General features: G+C 43.3%; 1 protein-coding gene across 3 annotated transcripts in view; it reads left to right on the plus strand.

Moving 5' to 3' along the window:
* LOC122920499 (muscle, skeletal receptor tyrosine protein kinase-like) overlaps positions 1 to 26,483 on the plus strand; it is a 252,908-nt gene that overhangs the window by 39,631 nt on the left and 186,794 nt on the right. For all 3 annotated transcript variants that reach the window (XM_044270061.1, XM_044270041.1, XM_044270050.1), the window contains exon 2: positions 1,059 to 1,185. In XM_044270061.1, the coding sequence (XP_044125996.1) occupies positions 1,059 to 1,185 (127 nt within the window). The remainder of the gene's footprint in view (positions 1 to 1,058; positions 1,186 to 26,483) is intronic.

Here is a 26,483-nt window from a genome sequence, read left to right on the forward strand (position 1 = left end):
CCAAGCGTGCATATTTTCTGAATTGGAAAGTGTTAGAAAGCCAATCTCAAAAATGAAACTGCTCAAAATCTCTAAATTAGTGATGACATCATGGATAAGGTATGTATTTTTTTGTTTTTAACCCTTAACAACCCCTGAATGGCCTCAATTTTAATGTGATATTCTGCGATCAGCGATTAATGCAGCATCTGAGGGGTTTAATGATGGGGGGCCAGCGTGATCGCTGTTTCGCTGCTACATATAATGCAATGTGATTTGTGATGAAGTCATTCATAACTAATCACATTTTTTTGTGAAATTCGGCAAAGTAGCCAAATCAAATTTTTGATAACTTTGCTGATCTCTAGTCAACACCCCTAAGAACAAAGTGATCAAACATGATGCAACCAATGGACCAATCGTCCTCTCCCTTGACATTTGTTATTGGGGAAGATTTGGGAGGTCTGTGTATACATTAGTTGATCGGCTGATCCCACCAAAATCTGTAGGTTCGGTCAACTTTCATCTACACACTGTATGCATTGCTAGCTTACTTTTTGAAGTATATTATATGTATGCTACTCAGGTTCTCTTTGTTTTATATTTCATATAAAAATTATATTACACGCTTCTTCACTTTTCCCTGCACTGTAATTAGGAATGTTTTTATGAAAACTCAAATAACTAATAAATGATTTTTCTTTCTAATTTAAGAATTAATATATACCAGACAAACACTGCTGCTAAAAATATTAAGGATGTTTCGTAAGTGGCAATTTTTTCAGAATTTTATGAATTTGAAACTGTGATAGATGACAGACATTTTCCTTTGACTATTCTCTATAATTGCTTCTACTATTCCAGGCATGGTATTATCAAAAATCTTGTCTTATTATATTTAAAGACAGCGGGACAAACCAGAGAACAAATCTATGCTACCCAGTATGATTTACTATACTGACAGTTCAGCCTTCATGTATTGTAGTTGAGGGTTGTGCTATGTTTTAGATGTTTTGTTTTCCAATGTATGTACTGTATTTATTTTTGTGATATTAATTATTATTTATTCCTCTGTTTAGCTCCTTTCATCACTACTCCCCTTGAAACCCTTGATGCTTTAGTGGAAGATGTTGCCACCTTCATGTGCACAGTTGATTCATATCCTCAGGCGGAAATCATATGGACACGTAATAACATTCCTATCAGGTCTGTAATAGACTTTCATGTTTAGAGACTCACAATGTTTGTACATTTTAGAAGTGTATGTGACATCCAAAAATGACCTATTGTTTAAATTATGCTTTTATGTTAAATATATTTTTCTAGAATTTTGGGTGATTTTTTGTCACTATCTATATTTAAAAATCCTGCAATTTTCACACTCGCCACTAAGCCTAAAATGTGTTCAGACTTCCTGTATATACATTTTATAAAATATAGATATTAAAATGTAATTCTTTTTAAAAAAAATCAACAAAAATGTTATAAAATGTTTAACATAAAAACATGATTTAAAAATAGGTCATTTTCTGATGACACATTCCCTTTAACACAGTATATCAGTGTGCTACATACTAACATTGCTGATTTCAGTGAAATCTACAATTTCAGATGAGGTGCCACGTGCTGAGGCTGAATTTTAAAATACAATAGATTGCAAAGTGAAAAATAAACTAGGTCAGAGGTCAGCAACCTTTGGCATTCCAGCTGTTGTGAAACTACAATTCCCATCATGTTCCATTCATTTATATGAGAGTTCTGAGAAGAGCAGAGGGAGTATGCATGCTTGGAGTTGTAGTTTCACAACAGCTGGAGTGCCAAAGGTTGCCTATCTCTAAACTAGGTCAACCTTTTACTCTTTACAGTGCTTTGAAAAAGTTGTCATACTCCTTGAACTTTTCCACATTTTTTTTTTCATATTACACTCACAAACTCAAATGTATTTTATTAGGATTTTATGTGAAAGATCAACACAAAGTAGCAAGTATATGTGAACTGAAAACCAAACCCTGTTTTACACTTCTCCAACTGTATCCCTGGCATGTCTGGTGTGTTCCTTACTTTTCATGATGCTGTTTAATTACTAACATTCTCTAACATTCTCTAACAAACCTTCATAGAACAACTGTCGTTATACTGAGAATAGATTACGCACAGGTGGACTCTATTTACTAATTATGTGACCTCTGAAGGCAATTGGTCAAACTGGATTTTATTTAGGGGTATCAGAGTACAGGGGCTGAGAACAAATGCACACCACACTTTTCAGATTTTCATTTATTAAACATTTTTAAAACCATGTTTATATATATATATATATATATATATATATATATATATAGTAGTTCTTCCGTCTTGGCCTATAGATTTAGGTGCACTGTTGTCAGACTGCCCCTCAGTCTGTATAAGTAGAAATCTATAATATAAATATATTAAGTAGAAATTTCCTTGGTGATTGTGTGTCTGTTAATATATTTATATTATACATTTTTAAAACCAAGTATCATTTACTTTTCAGTTCACAAATACTTGCTATTTTGTGTTGGTTTATCACATAAAATCCCAATAAAATGCATTAATGTGGGTGTAAGGTGAAAAAATGTAATAAAGTTCAAGGGGTCTGAATACTTTTTCAAGGCACTTGTATATTATTGGTTGGCTGTTTCTTTAAATGGACTAACTAGTCATCTGAGAGACTGCTCAGTCATTAATTTGTGCATATGTACAGTATATGTGGTATATATATGCTGGACCAAATTTACTAATGTGTCGGCCTAGAATCTGTCTAAAAGATGACACAAATTGGTGAAATTTGGTACAACTAGAATTTCTATGTATTTTATGACTCAATCAAAAAGGGGATGAGGCTTAGTAGGAAAGTGTTGTGGCATTGATGAAAAGGAGCATAGCCTAAGATATGACTTTTTTGCCTAAATTGCACCACAATTCTGGCTTAGGCTACTTTCACATTAGCAGCAGCCTTCTCTGGTATGCGTGCACTAGCGGCAGCATGGATCTGGAAGGCTGCCGCTAATGTGAAAGTTTCTGTCTCAAAATAAGCCAAACAATAGTTGGCATGGAATTAGACAAAAGTGTCTATCCAAATCTGGTGTAGGTCCACAGTCATGGCCAAAAGTTTTGACACTGACACATGTAATGGATCTCCTGGCACCCCGACTGGGTACCTCCGTTAGTGGATGCTCCTAGTGCTTCCCGAGGGCTCCAGGCACTCCACTTGACACCGTAAGCACTGCCGACCCCACGAACCGCCACAGCTTGGTTGGGATCTCGCTGTCTTCTACCCACCCTGGACCTAAGACAAGGCTTCCAGGTTCCAGTGGGTGAACCTCTCTTCCTTCAAAGAGCGATGCAGGAACAAGCTCTTAAAAGAGCTCAGGGATTATAGCCAGGGGAGTATACATCATATAGCATTCCCCAGTGTAGATGCAGCCTTTTCCCCACACACATGAGATGAGGCTCTATGTTGAGGGTAAAACAGGAACTATTTAATGGGGCTATATGTCAGTCTTTCATGCAGGTCTTCCAGCAAGAGACACTCTCCTGGGGACCTTGTGGAGGCCTGAGACAGTTATTACATTAGTCAATCACATGCATTTACAGTATGGAAACACTCCCAGCAATTGTACACAACCCCCCCCCCCCCTGCCTGTGATGCAATTAACAAACACAATGGGCTCTGCCTGTGATGCAGTTAACAAACACAATGGGCTCTGCCTGTGATACAATTACCAAACATAATAGGCTCTGCCTGTGATAGAATTACCAAACACAATGAGCTAACTTAATCACTCACAGGCAAAAAACACACGTTTTTCCCCAAAACACAGAAAACACCCCAAAGCCCCACATATCCCCATAAATTATACATTCCTTAATAGCTCTAATCTGGGCAAAGAACTTATCCAGAAATCACCCAGATCCGAGCAGGGATTCCCGAATTCCATGAAAGTCACAATTGACCGACCGCAAGCATGGCTTTCCTCCCCAAAACAGTTCCACAGATTTAGGCAGTGCGGCCAGTCTACCTTCTCCTTCAAAGTTTTAGTATATGTGCCAAAATCCTGAGGCAAAAGGCTGGCAAACAGCTACCTCCTAAACCCAGTGGCAAGGTTATTTCCGCCACAACACAAATTTAGGTTTTCACAAAATTTGTTGCATCAGTGTTTTTAGACCTGTTTGTCAGATGTTTCTATGGTAGACTGATGTACAATTCTACATATTTCATGATTTTTTACTCTTATTGACAATTAAATCAAGTTTATGAAAAGTCTTAGGTGGACGTTTATAAATGCCGACATTTTCCTCTCCGGACATATGCCCATCTGTGCTGCTGTAGGAAGCGCAAAAGATATATAGAGACACAGACTGTGCAACAGACTTAATTCTACACCAGTTCCCTTGCTGGCATAGATTTAAGCCATTTTCCACACCAAAAACTTGCTAGGAAAATTATATATGCAATGGGTCTACTTCCCTGCCTACCACTTCGAAAAAGTGGTGTAAGCAGGGAAAATTCACAAAAATTAGATTCAGATGAATTCAATTAGTCACAGATTAATTCATCATAAATAGCGATAAAACAAGTATACCCGTATTTCACGGTGGCTGAGGGATTGTATGGAGCCAGCTACTGAAGTGAACTCGCTCCATGCGTGGTGGGTGCCAACTATATCATACAGAAGAAACCCGGCCGCAATGACTGGGAAAAGCGATCCCGCCACGCCCCGTAATTTAACCCCTTTAGATGTTGCAATCAACACTGATCATGGCATCTGCCTCCCTCTGCCTTCCAATTGGAGCCCCCACAGTGAAATAGTGGAGCTTCGATCGGTTACCGTGGCAGCCTGGACGCTTTTGAAGTTTTCAATGGAGCAGATCAAAATCCTATTCACCCTAATAGATCTCTATTAGAGTGAATAGGACAAGGGATAAAAAGATCCCTAGATCTAGCCCCCTAACGGGGGTAAAAGTTGTGACTGTAAAAAAATTTATTTTAAGTTTAAATCACCCTCCCTTCCCTATTTTACATATAAAAATATATAAGCAAAAAAACATATAAGGCATTGCCTCTTCCAAAAATGTCTGAACTATTAAAATATTAATAACATTTCCTGTGAAAAAAAATAAAAGAAACAATTCAAAGGTTTTTGTCACCTTTCCCACCCAAAGAAATTGAATAACAGTGATCAAAAAGTCGTATGTACTACAAAAATGGTACCAATAAAATCTAAATTCTGTTCTGCAAGCAAAAAAAAAAAAAAAACCCTTATACAGCTCTGTAAACTGAAATATAAGAATGTTACGGCTGTCAGAATATGGTGAAGCAAAGAATGATTTTTTTTTTTCCCATTTTCCAATAACTGACATGGTAAATTGAATGGTGCTCTTAAATAGTACAACATATCCCCCAAAAATAAGCTCTCATATGGCTATATGGATGGAAAATTCTAAATGTTATGGCTATTGGAATGTTAGGAGTAAAAAACAAAAATGCAAAAACAAAAATAGGCCTTGTACTATATGCTCTGAAAACAATACAAACAATAAAGTACTTTCAAAAACAGACTTATACTTACCTTTAACTGTTGCATTCTTAAACTACATATGAAGAGTACCTCATGGCGCAGCAGATGACCAGCAGTTAGATCTGTCAAACTGATAAAAGAGGATAGAAAAAACAGTCATGGGGTATTCCTGGAGTGACAGAAGAAGAAAGCCCCCCTCCCACCCCCTAGTTGCAAACCCACTTCTCCAACCCCAGCCACCATCTGCCATCTGCTTTTCTACTTTTTTCCACATGTTCTAATACTGATGATATGTCATCAGAAATATCCAGCTCCTTCTCTCTCTACATCTTGCTGACTTTTCAAAAAAAAAATTGAGTCTTCAAAGGATGATGTGGAAGGAGTAAAGCCAGCAAAAGAAGAGGATGGTCATCACTGCAACTAGTGGTGCATAAATTTTTTTATAATTTCCATATTTTACTACATACTACTTCCATAGTCTTTTTGCAATCACCTCCATGATCGATTGCTGACAAGTGATCAGGAGAAGGAGGAGCTTTAGGAGCAATAGATGACATTGAAGTCAATGAGAAGGAACGAAAGCTTCCTTCTGCTGACGTTGACGAGCCCTGACTGCCGGAGAGTGGGTGCAGGCTGCTGGGAAATGCAACGGCTGCTGCATCAGGCTGTAACACTAAATGAGTGGCACGGTTGTCCCATGCCACTTTCTGGTGATGCTTCATGTGTTGACACTAGGCTGTCGTGCCAACATTAGCACCCTAACCGCTCTTCACCTTCTGCCCACACATCCTGAATACTGCCGCACTAATGTCCCCCCAGCAACTTTGTGAAAAATACCCACAGTAGCGAGTATGGCATTTTCTAACCGCCACTGCTTTTAAGAACCCGTGCGCCACTAGTATGTTCCTTACAGGTAAGTCTCCCAAGTAGCAGATGGTGTACCCCTCCCCTGTTTGGCTGCACATCTCCCACTGCTTCCAACCTACTGTCTCATGGGCACTCCCCCTTAATACTGAGGCATAGTAATTCTATGTATAAACTAACAAATTAACTGGGAATGTGGCAGCAGTTCAATAAGATGCACACTCAACCTGCACTGTCTCTGCTGTCTCCCAATTCTCTACCTACAGTTTCTAAAATATCTCCCTATGATCTCCCTACACTGTCCCTGCACTGTCTCTGCACTCTCCCTATCCAATATTCTTCTATTAATAGCTTTCTGCAACACTGTCCCCAGCGCATAAGCGCTTGTCATGTCTCTCCCTAAGCTCAGTTCGCAGTGAAATGGAGACCATGTGGGATGAGGGTTTTATAGGGCTGTGACATCACAGGGGATGGCTACCTGTGGATTGGCTGACTGCACTGCATTATGGGTAATATCACGTTCCGGGCTTCTTACCTTCACTTTGTAACATGTGCAGCAGCCATTTAAAGAGAAAAAAACGTTTTGTTACCACAAAGCATGAGGAAATTCGGATTCATGCGAATCAAATTTTTCCTAAATTCTGGATCGAATTCCACTTTGGATGTTTCGATTCACTTAATACTACCATTTAGAGGGGAGCAAATTTATTGAAATTTGTGTCCGAATCCATTCCACATGAAGTTGCTCCAACTGGCCTGAAAATTGGTATATACACCGACTAATCTCCTAAGACTCAGACTTTTTTTAATGAACAGATGTTATCTCTGTAAATTTTTTCATGAATTTTTGTTTTCCCTCCCCCTTCCTAAGCTCTTGACTAGGGATGAGCGAACTCGAACTGTATAGTTCGGGTTCGTACCGAATTTTGGGGTGTCCGTGACACGGACCCGAACCCGGACATTTTCGTAAAAGTCCGGGTTCGGGTTCGGTGTTCGTCGCTTTCTTCGCGCTTTTGTGACGCTTTCTTGGCGCTTTTTGAAAGGCTGCAAAGCAGCCAATCAACAAGCGTCATACTACTTGCCCCAAGAGGCCATCACAGCCATGCCTACTATTGGCATGGCTGTGATTGGCCAGAGCACCATGTGACCCAGCCTCTATTTAAGCTGGAGTCACATAGCGCCGCCCGTCACTCTGCTCTGATTAGCGTAGGGAGAGGTTGCGGCTGCGACAGTAGGGCGAGATTAGGCAGATTAACTCCTCCAAAGGACTTGATTAACTGATCGATCTGCAGCTGTGGATCATTGAGCTGCTGATCCTCAATTGCTCACTGTTTTTAGGCTGCACAGACCGTTTGTCAGTCTCATTTTTCTGGGGTGATCGGCGGCCATTTTGTGTCTTGTGGTGCGCCAGCACAAGCTGCGACCAAGTGCATTTAACCCTCAATGGTGTGGTTGTTTTTTGGCTAAAGCCTACATCAGGGTGAAGCTGTCACACCAAGTGCATTTAACCAGCAATAGTCTGTTCATTTTTTGGCCATATACAAAATCAGGGGCAAGCTGCGCCTGTCACCAAGTGCATTTAACCCTCAATGGTGTGGTTGTTTTTTGGCTAAAGCCTACATCAGGGTGAAGCTGTCACACCAAGTGCATTTAACCAGCAATAGTCTGTTCATTTTTGGCCATATACAAAATCAGGGGCAAGCTGCGCCTGTCACCAAGTGCATTTAACCCTCAATGGTGTGGTTGTTTTTTGGCTAAAGCCTACATCAGGGTGAAGCTGTCACACCAAGTGCATTTAACCAGCAATAGTCTGTTCATTTTTTGGCCATATACAAAATCAGGGGCAAGCTGCGCCTGTCACCAAGTGCATTTAACCCTCAATGGTGTGGTTGTTTTTGGCTAAAGCCTACATCAGGGTGAAGCTGTCACACCAAGTGCATTTAACCAGCAATAGTCTGTTTATTTTTTGGCCATATCCCAGTCTAATTCTGTCACTAAATCCATACCGGTCACCCAGCGCCTAAATACTAGGCCTCAAATTTATATCCAGCTAAATCTGTCCCTAGTGCTGTAGCTGGGCGAGTTATTTAGTGTCCGTTCAAGCACATTTCTTGTTCTGGGTTGAAATACAATTCCCAATTTAGCAATTTCATAATTTAGTGGTTCCTGCTATATCAGAGCTATTTGAAATCTATCCCAAAAAGGGTATATAATATTGAAGGTGCACATTGGGTCATTCAGAATAACTTCACACACACCCGCTACTGTGTATTTCCAAGTCTAATTCTGTCACTAAACCCATACCTGTCACCCAGCGCCTAAATACTAGGCCTCAAATTTAAATCCCTCTAAATCTCTCGTTACCCACCGCTGTACTGTTGTTGCTGGGCAAGATATTTAGTGTCCGTCAAAGCACATTTTTTGTTCTGGGTTGAAGTACAATTCCCAATTTAGCAATTTCATAATTTAGTGGTTTCTGCTATATCAGAGCTATTTGAAATCTATCCCTAAAAGGGTATATAATATTGAAGGTGCACATAGGGTCATTCAGAATAACTTCACACACACGCTTCTGTGCATTTCCAAGTCTAATTCTGTCACTAAATCCATACCGGTGACCCAGCGCCTAAATACTAGGCCTCAAATTTAAATCCCTCTAAATCTCTCGTTACCCACCGCTGTACTGTTGTTGCTGGGCAAGATATTTAGTGTCCGTCAAAGCACATTTTTTGTTCTGGGTTGAAGTACAATTCCCAATTTAGCAATTTCATAATTTAGTGGTTTCTGCTATATCAGAGCTATTTGAAATCTATCCCTAAAAGGGTATATAATATTGAAGGTGCACATAGGGTCATTCAGAATAACTTCACACACACGCTTCTGTGCATTTCCAAGTCTAATTCTGTCACTAAATCCATACCGGTGACCCAGCGCCTAAATACTAGGCCTCAAATTTAAATCCCTCTAAATCTCTCGTTACCCACCGCTGTACTGTTGTTGCTGGGCAAGATATTTAGTGTCCGTCAAAGCACATTTTTTGTTCTGGGTTGAAGTACAATTCCCAATTTAGCAATTTCATAATTTAGTGGTTTCTGCTATATCAGAGCTATTTGAAATCTATCCCTAAAAGGGTATATAATATTGAAGGTGCACATAGGGTCATTCAGAATAACTTCACACACACGCTTCTGTGCATTTCCAAGTCTAATTCTGTCACTAAATCCATACCGGTGACCCAGCGCCTAAATACTAGGCCTCAAATTTAAATCCCTCTAAATCTCTCGTTACCCACCGCTGTACTGTTGTTGCTGGGCAAGATATTTAGTGTCCGTCAAAGCACATTTTTTGTTCTGGGTTGAAGTACAATTCCCAATTTAGCAATTTCATAATTTAGTGGTTTCTGCTATATCAGAGCTATTTGAAATCTATCCCTAAAAGGGTATATAATATTGAAGGTGCACATAGGGTCATTCAGAATAACTTCACACACACGCTTCTGTGCATTTCCAAGTCTAATTCTGTCACTAAATCCATACCGGTGACCCAGCGCCTAAATACTAGGCCTCAAATTTAAATCCCTCTAAATCTCTCGTTACCCACCGCTGTACTGTTGTTGCTGGGCAAGATATTTAGTGTCCGTCAAAGCACATTTTTTGTTCTGGGTTGAAGTACAATTCCCAATTTAGCAATTTCATAATTTAGTGGTTTCTGCTATATCAGAGCTATTTGAAATCTATCCCTAAAAGGGTATATAATATTGAAGGTGCACATAGGGTCATTCAGAATAACTTCACACACACGCTTCTGTGCATTTCCAAGTCTAATTCTGTCACTAAATCCATACCGGTGACCCAGCGCCTAAATACTAGGCCTCAAATTTAAATCCCTCTAAATCTCTCGTTACCCACCGCTGTACTGTTGTTGCTGGGCAAGATATTTAGTGTCCGTCAAAGCACATTTTTTGTTCTGGGTTGAAGTACAATTCCCAATTTAGCAATTTCATAATTTAGTGGTTTCTGCTATATCAGAGCTATTTGAAATCTATCCCTAAAAGGGTATATAATATTGAAGGTGCACATAGGGTCATTCAGAATAACTTCACACACACGCTTCTGTGCATTTCCAAGTCTAATTCTGTCACTAAATCCATACCGGTGACCCAGCGCCTAAATACTAGGCCTCAAATTTAAATCCCTCTAAATCTCTCGTTACCCACCGCTGTACTGTTGTTGCTGGGCAAGATATTTAGTGTCCGTCAAAGCACATTTTTTGTTCTGGGTTGAAGTACAATTCCCAATTTAGCAATTTCATAATTTAGTGGTTTCTGCTATATCAGAGCTATTTGAAATCTATCCCTAAAAGGGTATATAATATTGAAGGTGCACATAGGGTCATTCAGAATAACTTCACACACACGCTTCTGTGCATTTCCAAGTCTAATTCTGTCACTAAATCCATACCGGTGACCCAGCGCCTAAATACTAGGCCTCAAATTTAAATCCCTCTAAATCTCTCGTTACCCACCGCTGTACTGTTGTTGCTGGGCAAGATATTTAGTGTCCGTCAAAGCACATTTTTTGTTCTGGGTTGAAGTACAATTCCCAATTTAGCAATTTCATAATTTAGTGGTTTCTGCTATATCAGAGCTATTTGAAATCTATCCCTAAAAGGGTATATAATATTGAAGGTGCACATAGGGTCATTCAGAATAACTTCACACACACGCTTCTGTGCATTTCCAAGTCTAATTCTGTCACTAAATCCATACCGGTGACCCAGCGCCTAAATACTAGGCCTCAAATTTAAATCCCTCTAAATCTCTCGTTACCCACCGCTGTACTGTTGTTGCTGGGCAAGATATTTAGTGTCCGTCAAAGCACATTTTTTGTTCTGGGTTGAAGTACAATTCCCAATTTAGCAATTTCATAATTTAGTGGTTTCTGCTATATCAGAGCTATTTGAAATCTATCCCTAAAAGGGTATATAATATTGAAGGTGCACATAGGGTCATTCAGAATAACTTCACACACACGCTTCTGTGCATTTCCAAGTCTAATTCTGTCACTAAATCCATACCGGTGACCCAGCGCCTAAATACTAGGCCTCAAATTTAAATCCCTCTAAATCTCTCGTTACCCACCGCTGTACTGTTGTTGCTGGGCAAGATATTTAGTGTCCGTCAAAGCACATTTTTTGTTCTGGGTTGAAGTACAATTCCCAATTTAGCAATTTCATAATTTAGTGGTTTCTGCTATATCAGAGCTATTTGAAATCTATCCCTAAAAGGGTATATAATATTGAAGGTGCACATAGGGTCATTCAGAATAACTTCACACACACGCTTCTGTGCATTTCCAAGTCTAATTCTGTCACTAAATCCATACCGGTGACCCAGCGCCTAAATACTAGGCCTCAAATTTAAATCCCTCTAAATCTCTCGTTACCCACCGCTGTACTGTTGTTGCTGGGCAAGATATTTAGTGTCCGTCAAAGCACATTTTTTGTTCTGGGTTGAAGTACAATTCCCAATTTAGCAATTTCATAATTTAGTGGTTTCTGCTATATCAGAGCTATTTGAAATCTATCCCTAAAAGGGTATATAATATTGAAGGTGCACATAGGGTCATTCAGAATAACTTCACACACACGCTTCTGTGCATTTCCAAGTCTAATTCTGTCACTAAATCCATACCGGTGACCCAGCGCCTAAATACTAGGCCTCAAATTTAAATCCCTCTAAATCTCTCGTTACCCACCGCTGTACTGTTGTTGCTGGGCAAGATATTTAGTGTCCGTCAAAGCACATTTTTTGTTCTGGGTTGAAGTACAATTCCCAATTTAGCAATTTCATAATTTAGTGGTTTCTGCTATATCAGAGCTATTTGAAATCTATCCCTAAAAGGGTATATAATATTGAAGGTGCACATAGGGTCATTCAGAATAACTTCACACACACGCTTCTGTGCATTTCCAAGTCTAATTCTGTCACTAAATCCATACCGGTGACCCAGCGCCTAAATACTAGGCCTCAAATTTAAATCCCTCTAAATCTCTCGTTACCCACCGCTGTACTGTTGTTGCTGGGCAAGATATTTAGTGTCCGTCAAAGCACATTTTTTGTTCTGGGTTGAAGTACAATTCCCAATTTAGCAATTTCATAATTTAGTGGTTTCTGCTATATCAGAGCTATTTGAAATCTATCCCTAAAAGGGTATATAATATTGAAGGTGCACATAGGGTCATTCAGAATAACTTCACACACACGCTTCTGTGCATTTCCAAGTCTAATTCTGTCACTAAATCCATACCGGTGACCCAGCGCCTAAATACTAGGCCTCAAATTTAAATCCCTCTAAATCTCTCGTTACCCACCGCTGTACTGTTGTTGCTGGGCAAGATATTTAGTGTCCGTCAAAGCACATTTTTTGTTCTGGGTTGAAGTACAATTCCCAATTTAGCAATTTCATAATTTAGTGGTTCCTGCTATATCAGAGCTATTTGAAATCTATCCCTAAAAGGGTATATAATATTCAAGGTGCACATTAGGGTCATTCAGAATAACTTCACACACACGCTTCTGTGCATTTCCAAGTCTAATTCTGTCACTAAATCCATACCGGTGACCCAGCGCCTAAATACTAGGCCTCAAATTTAAATCCCTCTAAATCTCTCGTTACCCACCGCTGTACTGTTGTTGCTGGGCAAGATATTTAGTGTCCGTCAAAGCACATTTTTTGTTCTGGGTTGAAGTACAATTCCCAATTTAGCAATTTCATAATTTAGTGGTTTCTGCTATATCAGAGCTATTTGAAATCTATCCCTAAAAGGGTATATAATATTGAAGGTGCACATAGGGTCATTCAGAATAACTTCACACACACGCTTCTGTGCATTTTCAAGTCTAATTCTGTCACTAAATCCATACCGGTGACCCAGCGCCTAAATACTAGGCCTCAAATTTAAATCCCTCTAAATCTCTCGTTACCCACCGCTGTACTGTTGTTGCTGGGCAAGATATTTAGTGTCCGTCAAAGCACATTTTTTGTTCTGGGTTGAAGTACAATTCCCAATTTAGCAATTTCATAATTTAGTGGTTCCTGCTATATCAGAGCTATTTGAAATCTATCCCAAAAAGGGTATATAATATTCAAGGTGCACATTGGGTCATTCAGAATAACTTCACACACACGCTTCTGTGCATTTCCAAGTCTAATTCTGTCACTAAATCCATACCGGTCACCCAGCGCCTAAATACTAGGCCTCAAATTTATATCCCGCTGAATTTGAATACAATACATTGGGCCAAATAATATATTTGTTGTTGTGGTGAACCATAACAATGAGAAAAACATCTAGTAAGGGACGCGGACGTGGACATGGTCGTGGTGGTGTTAGTGGACCCTCTGGTGCTGGGAGAGGACGTGGCCGTTCTGCCACATCCACACGTCCTAGTGTACCAACTACCTCAGGTCCCAGTAGCCGCCAGAATTTACAGCGATATATGGTGGGGCCCAATGCCGTTCTAAGGATGGTAAGGCCTGAGCAGGTACAGGCATTAGTCAATTGGGTGGCCGACAGTGGATCCAGCACGTTCACATTATCTCCCACCCAGTCTTCTGCAGAAAGCGCACAGATGGCGCCTGAAAACCAACCCCATCAGTCTGTCACATCACCCCCATGCATACCAGGGAAACTGTCTCAGCCTCAAGTTATGCAGCAGTCTCTTATGCTGTTTGAAGACTCCGCTGGCAGGGTTTCCCAAGGGCATCCACCTAGCCCTTCCCCAGCGGTGAAAGACATAGAATGCACTGACGCACAACCACTTATGTTTCCTGATGATGAGGACATGGGAATACCACCTCAGCATGTCTCTGATGATGACGAAACACAGGTGCCAACTGCTGCGTCTTTCTGCAGTGTGCAGACTGAACAGGAGGTCAGGGATCAAGACTGGGTGGAAGACGATGCAGGGGACGATGAGGTCCTAGACCCCACATGGAATGAAGGTCGTGCCACTGACTTTCACAGTTCGGAGGAAGAGGCAGTGGTGAGACCGAGCCAACAGCGTAGCAAAAGAGGGAGCAGTGGGCAAAAGCAGAACACCCGCCGCCAAGAGACTCCGCCTGCTACTGACCGCCGCCATCTGGGACCGAGCACCCCAAAGGCAGCTTCAAGGAGTTCCCTGGCATGGCACTTCTTCAAACAATGTGCTGACGACAAGACCCGAGTGGTTTGCACGCTGTGCCATCAGAGCCTGAAGCGAGGCATTAACGTTCTGAACCTGAGCACAACCTGCATGACCAGGCACCTGCATGCAAAGCATGAACTGCAGTGGAGTAAACACCTTAAAACCAAGGAAGTCACTCAGGCTCCCCCTGCTACCTCTTCTGCTGCTGCCGCCTCGGCCTATTCTGCTGCTGCCGCCTCGGCCTCTTCCTCCGCCTCTGGAGGAACGTTGGCACCTGCCGCCCAGCAAACAGGGGATGTACCACCAACACCACCACCACCACCTCCGTCACCAAGCGTCTCAACCATGTCACACGCCAGCGTTCAGCTCTCCATCTCACAAACATTTGATAGAAAGCGTAAATTCCCACCTAGCCACCCTCGATCCCTGGCCCTGAATGCCAGCATTTCTAAACTACTGGCCTATGAAATGCTGTCATTAGGCTGGTGGACACAGACAGCTTCAAACAGCTCATGTCGCTTGCTGTCCCACAGTATGTTGTTCCCAGCCGGCACTACTTCTCCAAGAGAGCCGTGCCTTCCCTGCACAACCAAGTATCCGATAAAATCAAGTGTGCACTGCGCAACGCCATCTGTAGGCAAGGTCCACCTAACCACAGATACGTGGACCAGTAAGCACGGCCAGGGACGCTATATCTCCCTAACTGCACACTGGGTAAATGTAGTGGCAGCTGGGCCCCAGGCGGAGAGCTGTTTGGCGCACGTCCTTCCGCCGCCAAGGATCGCAGGGCAACATTCTTTGCCTCCTGTTGCCACCTCCTCCTTCTCGGCTTCCTCCTCCTCTTCTTCCACCTGCTCATCCAGTCAGCCACACACCTTCACCACCAACTTCAGCACAGCCCGGGGTAAACGTCAGCAGGCCATTCTGAAACTCATATGTTTGGGGGACAGGCCCCACACCGCACAGGAGTTGTGGCGGGGTATAGAACAACAGACCGACGAGTGGTTGCTGCCGGTGAGCCTCAAGCCCGGCCTGGTGGTGTGTGATAATGGGCGAAATCTCGTTGCAGCTCTGGGACTAGCCAATTTGACGCACATCCCTTGCTTGGCGCATGTGCTGAATTTGGTGGTGCAGAAGTTCATTCACAACTACCCCGACATGTCAGAGCTGCTGCATAAAGTGCGGGCCGTCTGTTCGCGCTTCCGGCGTTCACATCCTGCTGCTGCTCGCCTGTCTGCGCTACAGCGTAACTTCGGCCTTCCCGCTCACCGCCTCATATGCGACGTGCCCACCAGGTGGAACTCCACCTTGCACATGCTGGACAGACTGTGCGAGCAGCAGCAGGCCATAGTGGAGTTTCAGCTGCAGCACGCACGGGTCAGTCGCACTACAGAACAGCACCACTTCACCACCAATGACTGGGCCTCCATGCGAGACCTGTGTGCCCTGTTGCGCTGTTTCGAGTACTCCACCAACATGGCCAGTGGCGATGACACCGTTATCAGCGTTACAATACCACTTCTATGTCTCCTTGAGAAAACACTTAGGGCGATGATGGAAGAGGAGGTGGCCCAGGAGGAGGAGGAGGAGGAGGAAGAGGGGTCATTTTTAGCACTTTCAGGCCAGTCTCTTCGAAGTGACTCAGAGGGAGGTTTTTGGCAACAGCAGAGGCCAGGTACAAATGTGGCCAGCCAGGGCCCACTACTGGAGGACGAGGAGGACGAGGATGAGGAGGAGGTGGAGGAGGATGAGGATGAAGCATGGTCACAGCGGGGTGGCACCCAACGCAGCTCGGGTCCATCACTGGTGCGTGGCTGGGGGGAAAGGCAGGACGATGACGATACGCCTCCCACAGAGGACAGCTTGTCCTTACCCCTGGGCAGCCTGGCACACATGAGCGACTACATGCTGCAGTGCCTGCGCAACGACAGCAGAGTTGCCCACATTTTAACCTGTGCGGACTACTGGGTTGCCACCCTGCTGGATCCACGCTACAAAGACAATGTGCCCACCTTACTTCCTGCACTGGAGCGTGATAGGAAGATGCGCGAGTACAAGCGCACGTTGGTAGACGCGCTACTGAGAGCATTCCCAAATGTCACAGGGGAACAAGTGGAAGCCCAAGGCCAAGGCAGAGGAGGAGCAAGAGGTCGCCAAGGCAGCTGTGTCACGGCCAGCTCCTCTGAGGGCAGGGTTAGCATGGCAGAGATGTGGAAAACTTTTGTCAACACGCCACAGCTAACTGCACCACCACCTGATACGCAACGTGTTAGCAGGAGGCAACATTTCACTAACATGGTGGAACAGTACGTGTGCACACCCCTCCACGTACTGACTGATGGTTCGGCCCCATTCAACTTCTGGGTCTCTAAATTGTCCACGTGGCCAGAGCTAGCCTTTTATGCCTTGGAGGTGCTGGCCTGCCCGGCAGCCAGCGTTTTGTCTGAACGTGTATTCAGCACGGCAGGGGGCGTCATTACAGACAAACGCAGCCGCCTGTCTACAGCCAATGTGGACAAGCTGACGTTCATAAAAATGAACCAGGCATGGATCCCACAGGACCTGTCCGTCCCTTGTCCAGATTAGACATTAACTACCTCCCCATAACCATATATTATTGGACTCCAGGGCACTTCCTCATTCAATCCTATTTTTATTTTCATTTTACCATTATATTGCGATGCTACCCAAAGTTGAATGAACCTCTCCTCTGCCTGTGTGCTAGGCCTAAATATATGCCAATGGACTGTTGCAGTGGTGGCTGACATGAAGCCTGATTCTCTGCTATGACATGCAGACTGATTCTCTGCTGACATGAAGCCAGATTCCTCTGTTACGGGACCTCTCTCCTCTGCCTGTGTGTGCTGGGCCTAAATATATGCCAATGGACTGTTGCAGTGGTGGCTGACGTGAAGCCTCATTCTCTGCTATGACATGCAGACTGATTCTCTGCTGACATGAAGCCAGATTGTCTGTTACGGGACCTCTCTCCTCTGCCTGGGTGCTGGGCCTAAATATATGCCAATGGACTGTTGCAGTGGTGGCTGACGTGAAGCCTCATTCTCTGCTATGACATGCAGACTGAATTCTCTGCTGACATGAAGCCAGATTCTCTGTTACGGGACCTCCCTCCTCTGCCTGGGTGCTGGGCCTAAATATATGCCAATGGACTGTTGCAGTGGTGGCTGACGTGAAGCCTCATTCTCTGCTATGACATGCAGACTAATTCTCTGCTGACATGAAGACAGATTCTCTGTTACGGGACCTCCCTCCTCTGCCTGGGTGCTGGGCCTAAATATATGCCAATGGACTGTTGCAGTGGTGGGTGACGTGAAGCCTCATTCTCTGCTATGACATGCAGACTGATTCTCTGCTGACATGAAGCCAGATTGTCTGTTACGGGACCTCTCTCCTCTGCCTGTGTGCTAGGCCTAAATATATGCCAATGGACTGTTGCAGTGGTGGCTGACGTGAAGCCTCATTCTCTGCTATGACATGCAGACTGATTCTCTGCTGACATGAAGCCAGATCGTCTGTTACGGGACCTCTCTGCTCTGCCTGTGTGCTAGGCCTAAATATATGCCAATGGACTGTTGCAGTGGTGGGTGACGTGAAGCCTCATTCTCTGCTATGACATGCAGACTGATTCTCTGCTGACATGAAGCCAGATTGTCTGTTACGGGACCTCTCTCCTCTGCCTGGGTGCTGGGCCTAAATTATGACAATGGACTGTTGCAGTGGTGGCTGACGTGAAGCCTGATTCTCTGCTATGACATGCAGACTGATTCTCTGCTGACATGAAGCCAGATTGTCTGTTACGGGACCTTCCTCCTCTGCCTGGGTTCTGGGCCTAAATTATGAAAATTGACTCTTACAGTGGTGGGCTGACGTGAAGCCTGATTCTCTGCTATGATATGAAGACTGATTCTCTGCTGACATGAAGCCAGATTGTCTGTTACGGGACCTTTCTCCTCTGCCTGGGTTCTGGGCCTAAATTTATGCAAATTGACTCTTACAGTGGTGGGTGACGTGAAGCCTGATTCTCTGCTATGATATGAAGACTGATTCTCTGCTGACATGAAGCCAGATTGTCTGTTACGGGACCTCTCTGCTCTGCCTGTGTGCTAGGCCTAAATATATGCCAATGGACTGTTGCAGTGGTGGGTGACGTGAAGCCTCATTCTCTGCTATGACATGCAGACTGATTCTCTGCTGACATGAAGCCAGATTGTCTGTTACGGGACCTCCCTCCTCTGCCTGGGTGCTGGGCCTAAATATATGCCAATGGACTGTTGCAGTGGTGGGTGACGTGAAGCCTGATTCTCTGCTATGACATGCAGACTGATTCTCTGCTGACATGAAGCCAGATTGTCTGTTACGGGACCTCTCTCCTCTGCCTGTGTGTGTGCTGGGCCTAAATATATGCCAATGGACTGTTGCAGTGGTGGCTGACGTGAAGCCTCATTCTCTGCTATGACATGCAGACTAATTCTCTGCTGACATGAAGCCAGATTGTCTGTTACGGGACCTCTCTCCTCTGCCTGGGTGCCGGGGCCTAAATATCTGAGAATGGACTGTTCCAGTGGTGGGTGACGGGAAGCCAGATTCTCTGCTATGGAACCTCTCTCCAATTGATTTTGGTTAATTTTTATTTATTTAATTTTTATTTTAATTCATTTCCCTATCCACATTTGTTTGCAGGGGATTTACCTACATGTTGCTGCCTTTTGCAGCCCTCTAGCTCTTTCCTGGGCTGTTTTACAGCCTTTTTAGTGCCGAAAAGTTCGGGTCCCCATTGACTTCAATGGGGTTCGGGTTCGGGACGAAGTTCGGATCGGGTTCGGATCCCGAACCCGAACATTTCCGGGATGTTCGGCCGAACTTCTCGAACCCGAACATCCAGGTGTTCGCTCAACTCTACTCTTGACCTCAATCACAGCAATAGCAAATAATGTCAGAGTGACACTGACATATAGTATGGGTAAAGGCATGGTTGACGGTATTAACAATTTCATGTGTTATGCTTTTTCATATTCCAGACAAGGCAGTAGATATGTAGGCGGCTGTTTAGGGGTGGTAGTAGTAGTAGTGGTGACTGTGTAGCGGTAATGGTAGTGGCAGTAGGGTTAGTGGAAGTAGCAGTAGCAGATTAGCAGCAGGGAATAGCAGCTGCAGCAGTGGGGGCAGCAGCAGCCATAGGGTATGGAACATGATGGTAGGTTGGCCAGCAGTGGCAAAAGCATGATCGCAGCAGCAGTCATACTGTAGAGAAAATGATGGTAGGAAGGCAAACAGTGGCAGTGGAATTATGGGGCACCATTAGCAAGGCCAGGTCTATTCATCAGTCTCAGTCAAAGGAGTGTTTAAATCCATGCCTTTTTAATTTCAGATCCCTACCTCTTTAATTTCCTTCTCTGAAACCCCACTGAGATGATTGGGTGTCATGACCTTAATCATTATCATCAGCCTCCTGTACTTCTTCCATCACCAACTCAGCCCACCTCCTTCAGTGGTAGCTCCTCATCCTTGTGGGTCCCGAACAGCTACAGGGCAGCCAACAATATGTGTAAGCTGTTATCCTTCTGCCATTGTTCCTTGTTGCATAAGCATGAGCATCTGTTCTAAGATAAATAACAGTGGGATGACATAATTGATGCCACAGTTGTCTCAACTGACAAATTTTGTGGCCTCTTCGGAGAGCTTCAGTATGCAACAGGTGTCTCTGATGAGCTGCCACTGCCTGACCTTGAAACAGCACATGCTCCCTGCTGAGGTGGTCTGGTGTATAGCAAAATCCTGCATGGCTTTACGATGCTTATATAGATGCTCTAGCATCTGCAAAATGGAATTCCAGCTAGTTGGAATGTTGCAGATTAAGCAGTGTATTAGCAGACCATTCTGTCGCTGTACAGTAAGTGCAGGGGATGGAAACGGAAATATGTCCATCCAGGAGGAGGTGGATAAGTGGCTTGTGTGGGAAACAGGTTGACACAAATGTGGAGGTGTCAATAGGACCTGGCCTTTTTGCTGCGGTGCTGCCTCCCAGAAAAAAAATAGACCCTGTGGACTGTGAAAGACATTTACTGTCCCTGCTCATAACAGCTACTCCAGGTGTCCACTGTGGCGTGCACCTTGATGCACGATAACCATTGCAAGGAGCGATACATGGTCTCTACAATGCAACTGTGCAAAGCAGAGGTAAATTTTTGGGAGAAATAATACCGGTAAGGTATGTTCCAGCAAGGCTGAGTGCATGCCTTTAGCTCCTTTAAGGCAGAAGAATCCACAAAGTGATAAGACAGAGACTGCATTGTCATCAACTTGGCCAGATGGGAGTTAAGCTTGCGCACCAGAAAATTGCTGGACGTGTAGAGTTGTTTCTAGGCCACACATTCCATATTGATGGCTGACAATAGAGTGGAGAAGGAGAATGAGTCATCTGAGGGGGTGAAGTAGTAAGTGATGATGACAATGACACGGACACTGTACTGTATGTGGATGTGGCTTGACTAATATAAGAAATACTGGGAGAAGGACACTCTTGTTCTGCTGGCAACCACTTCTATTTTGGCACGAGATTGGGTGATGCTGCTCCATATGTTGCAGTAGAGCCATGCTTACATTAGTGTTTAAATGCCCGTGGCTTATTTTAATCATGCAGATCTTGCACACGGCAATGTTTTTAACTTCTAGCACTATGGAGAAAAACTGCCAGACAGGAGATACTCACATATTCCGCCCACAGCTAGCAGCCGCCGAGCTTGGCTTAGGTCTGGCATGTTTTGAGCCTGAACCCACAGTATTAGTGGCATCACCAGTTCCCAAGCTGACCATAATAGAAGCAAATCTGTCCCTGGCAGTTTTTTGGGGAGGTTTGGCCACACTTTGCCTCTGCTTTTTATAGTTGTCCACTATCCCCCTTCTGATGTTACTTCCTCCTCAGCACCCTGATCCAGCTCCCAGGTCGAGTCCAACACACACTCATCATCATAGTCCTGACCCTCCCAGTTACTTTTAACTTTTATCAGACTGATATGTCATTGTGGGGTAACTTACGGTACATCCAGCAATAATGAATGTTAAAAGTCACCAGATGATGAGGCATGGTGGCTGGTTAGATGACAATAAGAGGTAAACTAGCTGACAAAGTCTCTCTCTCTCCTGATTCTTATTTACTACAGCTATTAAGCTTGCACCTGTGACTGTCCACTACATAGTACAGGATTTCAGACTTGCCTATCCTGCCCTGGGGTGATGGGTGTCTATACTCAATATCCCCAACCTTGCAGCAGTGTCTGTAAAGCTGATTGTAGCTAGTCATTCTGCTGTCTAGAATGCCATAGCTTGATAGGCTTCTGCAGCCCTTAGACCTTCCTGTTCCTCTGGGGCAGTGTTCCTCACAGTGGAGAAGATGTAGAGGAGGCCTAGTTACCTTGAGGAATGAAGTGTTGTATAGTCAGGTCATTTTGGTGTTTTAAAACTGGGATGTCTCTAAATAGGATAGTGTGGATAGGACCCTTGAGAGAATTGTCTGAGTGAATTGAGGCAAGGTTTTTGGCAAGGCTCTGAACAGCAGGGCCTTGTGATCCTCTGTTAACTGCCAACACTGCAGAGTAAAGCAATTTCTATTACCTGCTCTGCAGTGAGTACAGGATCACTATGTCTATTCTTGGCTGTGGGGAGAGTGACAAAGCATGTGTGTCCACCATTACTCATCTCCTTAGGTGGACATGTACATTGCTGTTCTCCAGGTCATGTCATACTATGCAAGTAAGGCTACATGCACACGAACATGATTTGTTTCTGTGTCCGTTCCATTTTTCTTGCGGATAGGATGCGGACCCATTCATTTCAAGAGGTCCGCAAAAAACGCGGACAGCACACTGTGTGCTGTCCGCATCAGTTCGCCTGTTCCCCCGCAAAAAAAATAGTGCATGTCCTATTTTTTTTCTAGTTTGCGGACAAGGATAGGCATTATTTCAATGGATCCGCAAAAAAACTGATGCCATACGGAACGTCATCCTTTTTTTTTGCGGATCCGCAATTTGTGGACCGCAAAACACATACGGTCGTGTGCATGTAGCCTAAATGTAATATTTCTTAACCAAATCATTTTTTACAGCATGTTGATTGCAAACATTGTTCATTTTTATGCTTTACGTATGTATTATAATCATTAGGATTTTGTGTCATCTGACTGCTAAAATTAAAAAGACTATAGTGTCATTTCGGGGATGGCCAAAAAGGATGGAAATTCAGCTGCAGAATTTTCACAGCAAAATCCATTGTGAGTTATGTATTACATGTAGATTTGTTGCAGATTTGCAGCAGGTTTTCACTTAACCATTGCTGATAATGTAAATATAGAATTTTCCATCTTGAATTCTGTGGCAGAAAATGTACAAGTACACCCCATATGGCTTTACCTTCAAAGTGACAGCAACCATTTAGCTTCAGTCGAACCACCGCAGACATAATAGGGAGAAAAGAAGGGCTACAGAGACATCACACTGTCAAACAGAATGGTAGAAACAAAATAAAACACTTTAATGAAATGTACTCATAAAAAGGGTAATGATGCCCCTTGTGGCTTTTTCAACAATTCAGGCTGGAAATAGTGTTGGGCGTGTGCAGGTCAATAGAGGTGTGTATCTTTGCACACCTACAGGTCCTTCTAAAAAAATTAGCATATTGTGATAAAGTTCATTATTTTCTGTAATGTACTGATAAACATTAGACTTTCATATATTTTAGATTCATTACACACCAACTGAAGTAGTTCAAGCCTTTTATTGTTTTAATATTGATGATTTTGGCATACAGCTCATGAAAACCCAAAATTCCTATCTCAAAACATTAGCATATCATGAAAAGGTTCTCTAAACGAGCTATTAACCTAATCATCTAAATCAACTAATTAACTCTAAACACCTGCAAAAGATTCCTGAGGCTTTTAAAAACTCCCAGCCTGGTTCATTACTCAAAACCGCAATCATGGGTAAGACTGCCGACCTGACTGCTGTCCAGAAGGCCATCATTGACACCCTCAAGCAAGAGGGTAAGACACAGAAAGAAATTTCTGAACGAATAGGCTGTTCCCAGAGTGCTGTATCAAGGCACCTCAGTGGGAAGTCTGTGGGAAGGAAAAAGTGTGGCAGAAAACGCTGCACAACGAGAAGAGGTGACCGGACCCTGAGGAAGATTGTGGAGAAGGACCGATTCCAGACCTTGGGGGACCTGCGGAAGCAGTGGACTGAGTCTGGAGTAGAAACATCCAGAGCCACCGTGTACAGGCGTGTGCAGGAAATGGGCTACAGGTGCCGCATTCCCCAGGTCAAGCCACTTTTGAACCAGAAACAGCGGCAGAAGCGCCTGACCTGGGCTACAGAGAAGCAGCACTGGACTGTTGCTCAGTGGTCCAAAGTACTTTTTTCGGATGAAAGCAAATTTTGCATGTCATTCGGAAATCAAGGTGCCAGAGTCTGGAGGAAGACTGGGGAGAGGGAAATGCCAAAATGCCTGAAGTCCAGTGTCAAGTACCCACAGTCAGTGATGGTCTGGGGTGCCATGTCAGCTGCTGGTGTTGGTCCACTGTGTTTTATCAAGGGCAGGGTCAATGCAGCTAGCTATCAGGAGATTTTGGAGCACTTCATGCTTCCATCTGCTGAAAAGCTTTATGGAGATGAAGATTTCATTTTTCAGCACGACCTGGCACCTGCTCACAGTGCCAAAACCACTGGTAAATGGTTTACTGACCATGGTATTACTGTGCTCAATTGGCCTGCCAACTCTCCTGACCTGAACCCCATAGAGAATCTGTGGGATATTGGGAAGAGAAAGTTGAGAGACGCAAGACCCAACACTCTGGATGAGCTTAAGGCCGCTATCGAAGCATCCTGGGCCTCCATAACACCTCAGCAGTGCCACAGGCTGATTGCCTCCATGCCACGCCGCATTGAAGCAGTCATTTCTGCAAAAGGATTCCCGACCAAGTATTGAGTGCATAACTGAACATAATTATTTGAAGGTTGACTTTTTTTGTATTAAAAACACTTTTCTTTTATTGGTCGGATGAAATATGCTAATTTTTTTAGATAGGAAATTTGGGTTTTCATGAGCTGTATGCCAAAATCATCAATATTAAAACAATAAAAGGCTTGAACTACTTCAGTTGGTGTGTAATGAATCTAAAATATATGAAAGTCTAATGTTTATCAGTACATTACAGAAAATAATGAACTTTATCACAATATGCTAATTATTTGAGAAGGACCTGTATTTATCATGACCATTAGTGTATAGGATTTATTGAACCCCTATATGCTTCTCACACTACCCATTCACAACACATGATTGGCCAAGGGAGACTGTGCCTCCAATAAGTTATCACACACGGACAGCAGAAGCCCTATTTGGTCACATACAATAACCTGGGGGAAGCTGTAAATATTCTCTAATATATTGTAGAGGCAGTAGACGGGGTACTCCAGACCTATCTAAAAGCTAGTTTGATCCCCCAATTGACTATTCTATTGCAAAAGTAATGCAATAGCTAGATGTAGATTGAGACACTCAACGTGTTTCTACACTGCTGGTTTGAGAGTTTCATCAGGAGCCATTTCCACAGCGCTGTGCCCTAGCAGATATAGCAGAAAAAATGGAACACAGGCTGTAATGGTGACCTGCAGCACAGCCTCCAGTGCCCATAAGGCCATGAAATGACTGCCCAGCATAGGCTAAACCCAGTAGGCGGGCACTTCCTGCATAGGGCCCAATCCTGTGGTGGGGGTGTGAAACCGCACAGTGATGCACCCCGCTCACAGGTCGCACCCCCCACTACATGCAGCCCACCTCCGCTACACAAGCGTATGTCAGATTAATTCGAGGGTATGCAGGCAGCTACATAGCTCACTACATGTCATTTGCATATATAGAGAGTGTGGGATACAGGGAGTTAATGCCTACCACAAAAAGTGCAGTCTGTTTTCCCTGCATATGTGTTATTCTGCATAGCATTATCATTCCCATGCAGTAATACACTGCAACAGACATATATCACACCTACTAGAGGTATTAGAACATTTTCTAAAACAGGAGTAGAAAATGATAAATGAGACAGGCCTGCATGTCCGTCTGTCTCCCTGCCCATGCCAGACCTGGTGTGAGCGGGGAAAAGTAGCAGATTGTGGTGCAAATAACCTGGCGGATATCTGATAGTAAATGACCCCCATAACAGCATCTATATTTGCTAACCTCTCCTGATGTGCTCACACCCAACACTGTTACCAGCCTGAAACGCTGACAAAGCTATAAGGGGGTTTCATTACTATTGTTGGTCGAGCACCAGAGAGTGCTCGTGTGCTCGAGTAGAACACTTTCCGATGCTCGGGTATTCTACAGAGCACCTGTGCACAATGGAAGTCAAGAATCTTAACCACTACACTATACAGCTGCATGGCCACTTACTTAAAAAAAAAAAAAAAAAAAGAGACTTTTGCTATTACTAGTAGTAAGTATTCCTATACAGCAAAAGTCTCATATATATATATATATATATATATATATATATATATATATATATATATATATATATATATATATATATATATATATATATTTTTTTTTTTTTAAGCAACTGCCCATGCAGTTGTATAGTGTAGTGGTTGACATGCTGGGCTGTAATGTAGAAGGTTGTCAGTTCAAATCCTGTTGGAAACTTTTCAGAAATAGAGGCTAAATTTTATTTAAACATATATATATATATATATTTAGCCGTAATATATTTACATATATTTTAGACATTATAGACCATGTCTATATAATTTATTATTATTATTATTATTTGTTTTTGTAATTACACCTTTACAATTACAAAAAAATAAAATAAAATATCTACATTTAATTTA

This window comes from Bufo gargarizans, chromosome 1 (assembly GCF_014858855.1).
Source record: "Bufo gargarizans isolate SCDJY-AF-19 chromosome 1, ASM1485885v1, whole genome shotgun sequence".
Taxonomy (NCBI): Eukaryota; Metazoa; Chordata; class Amphibia; order Anura; family Bufonidae; genus Bufo; species Bufo gargarizans.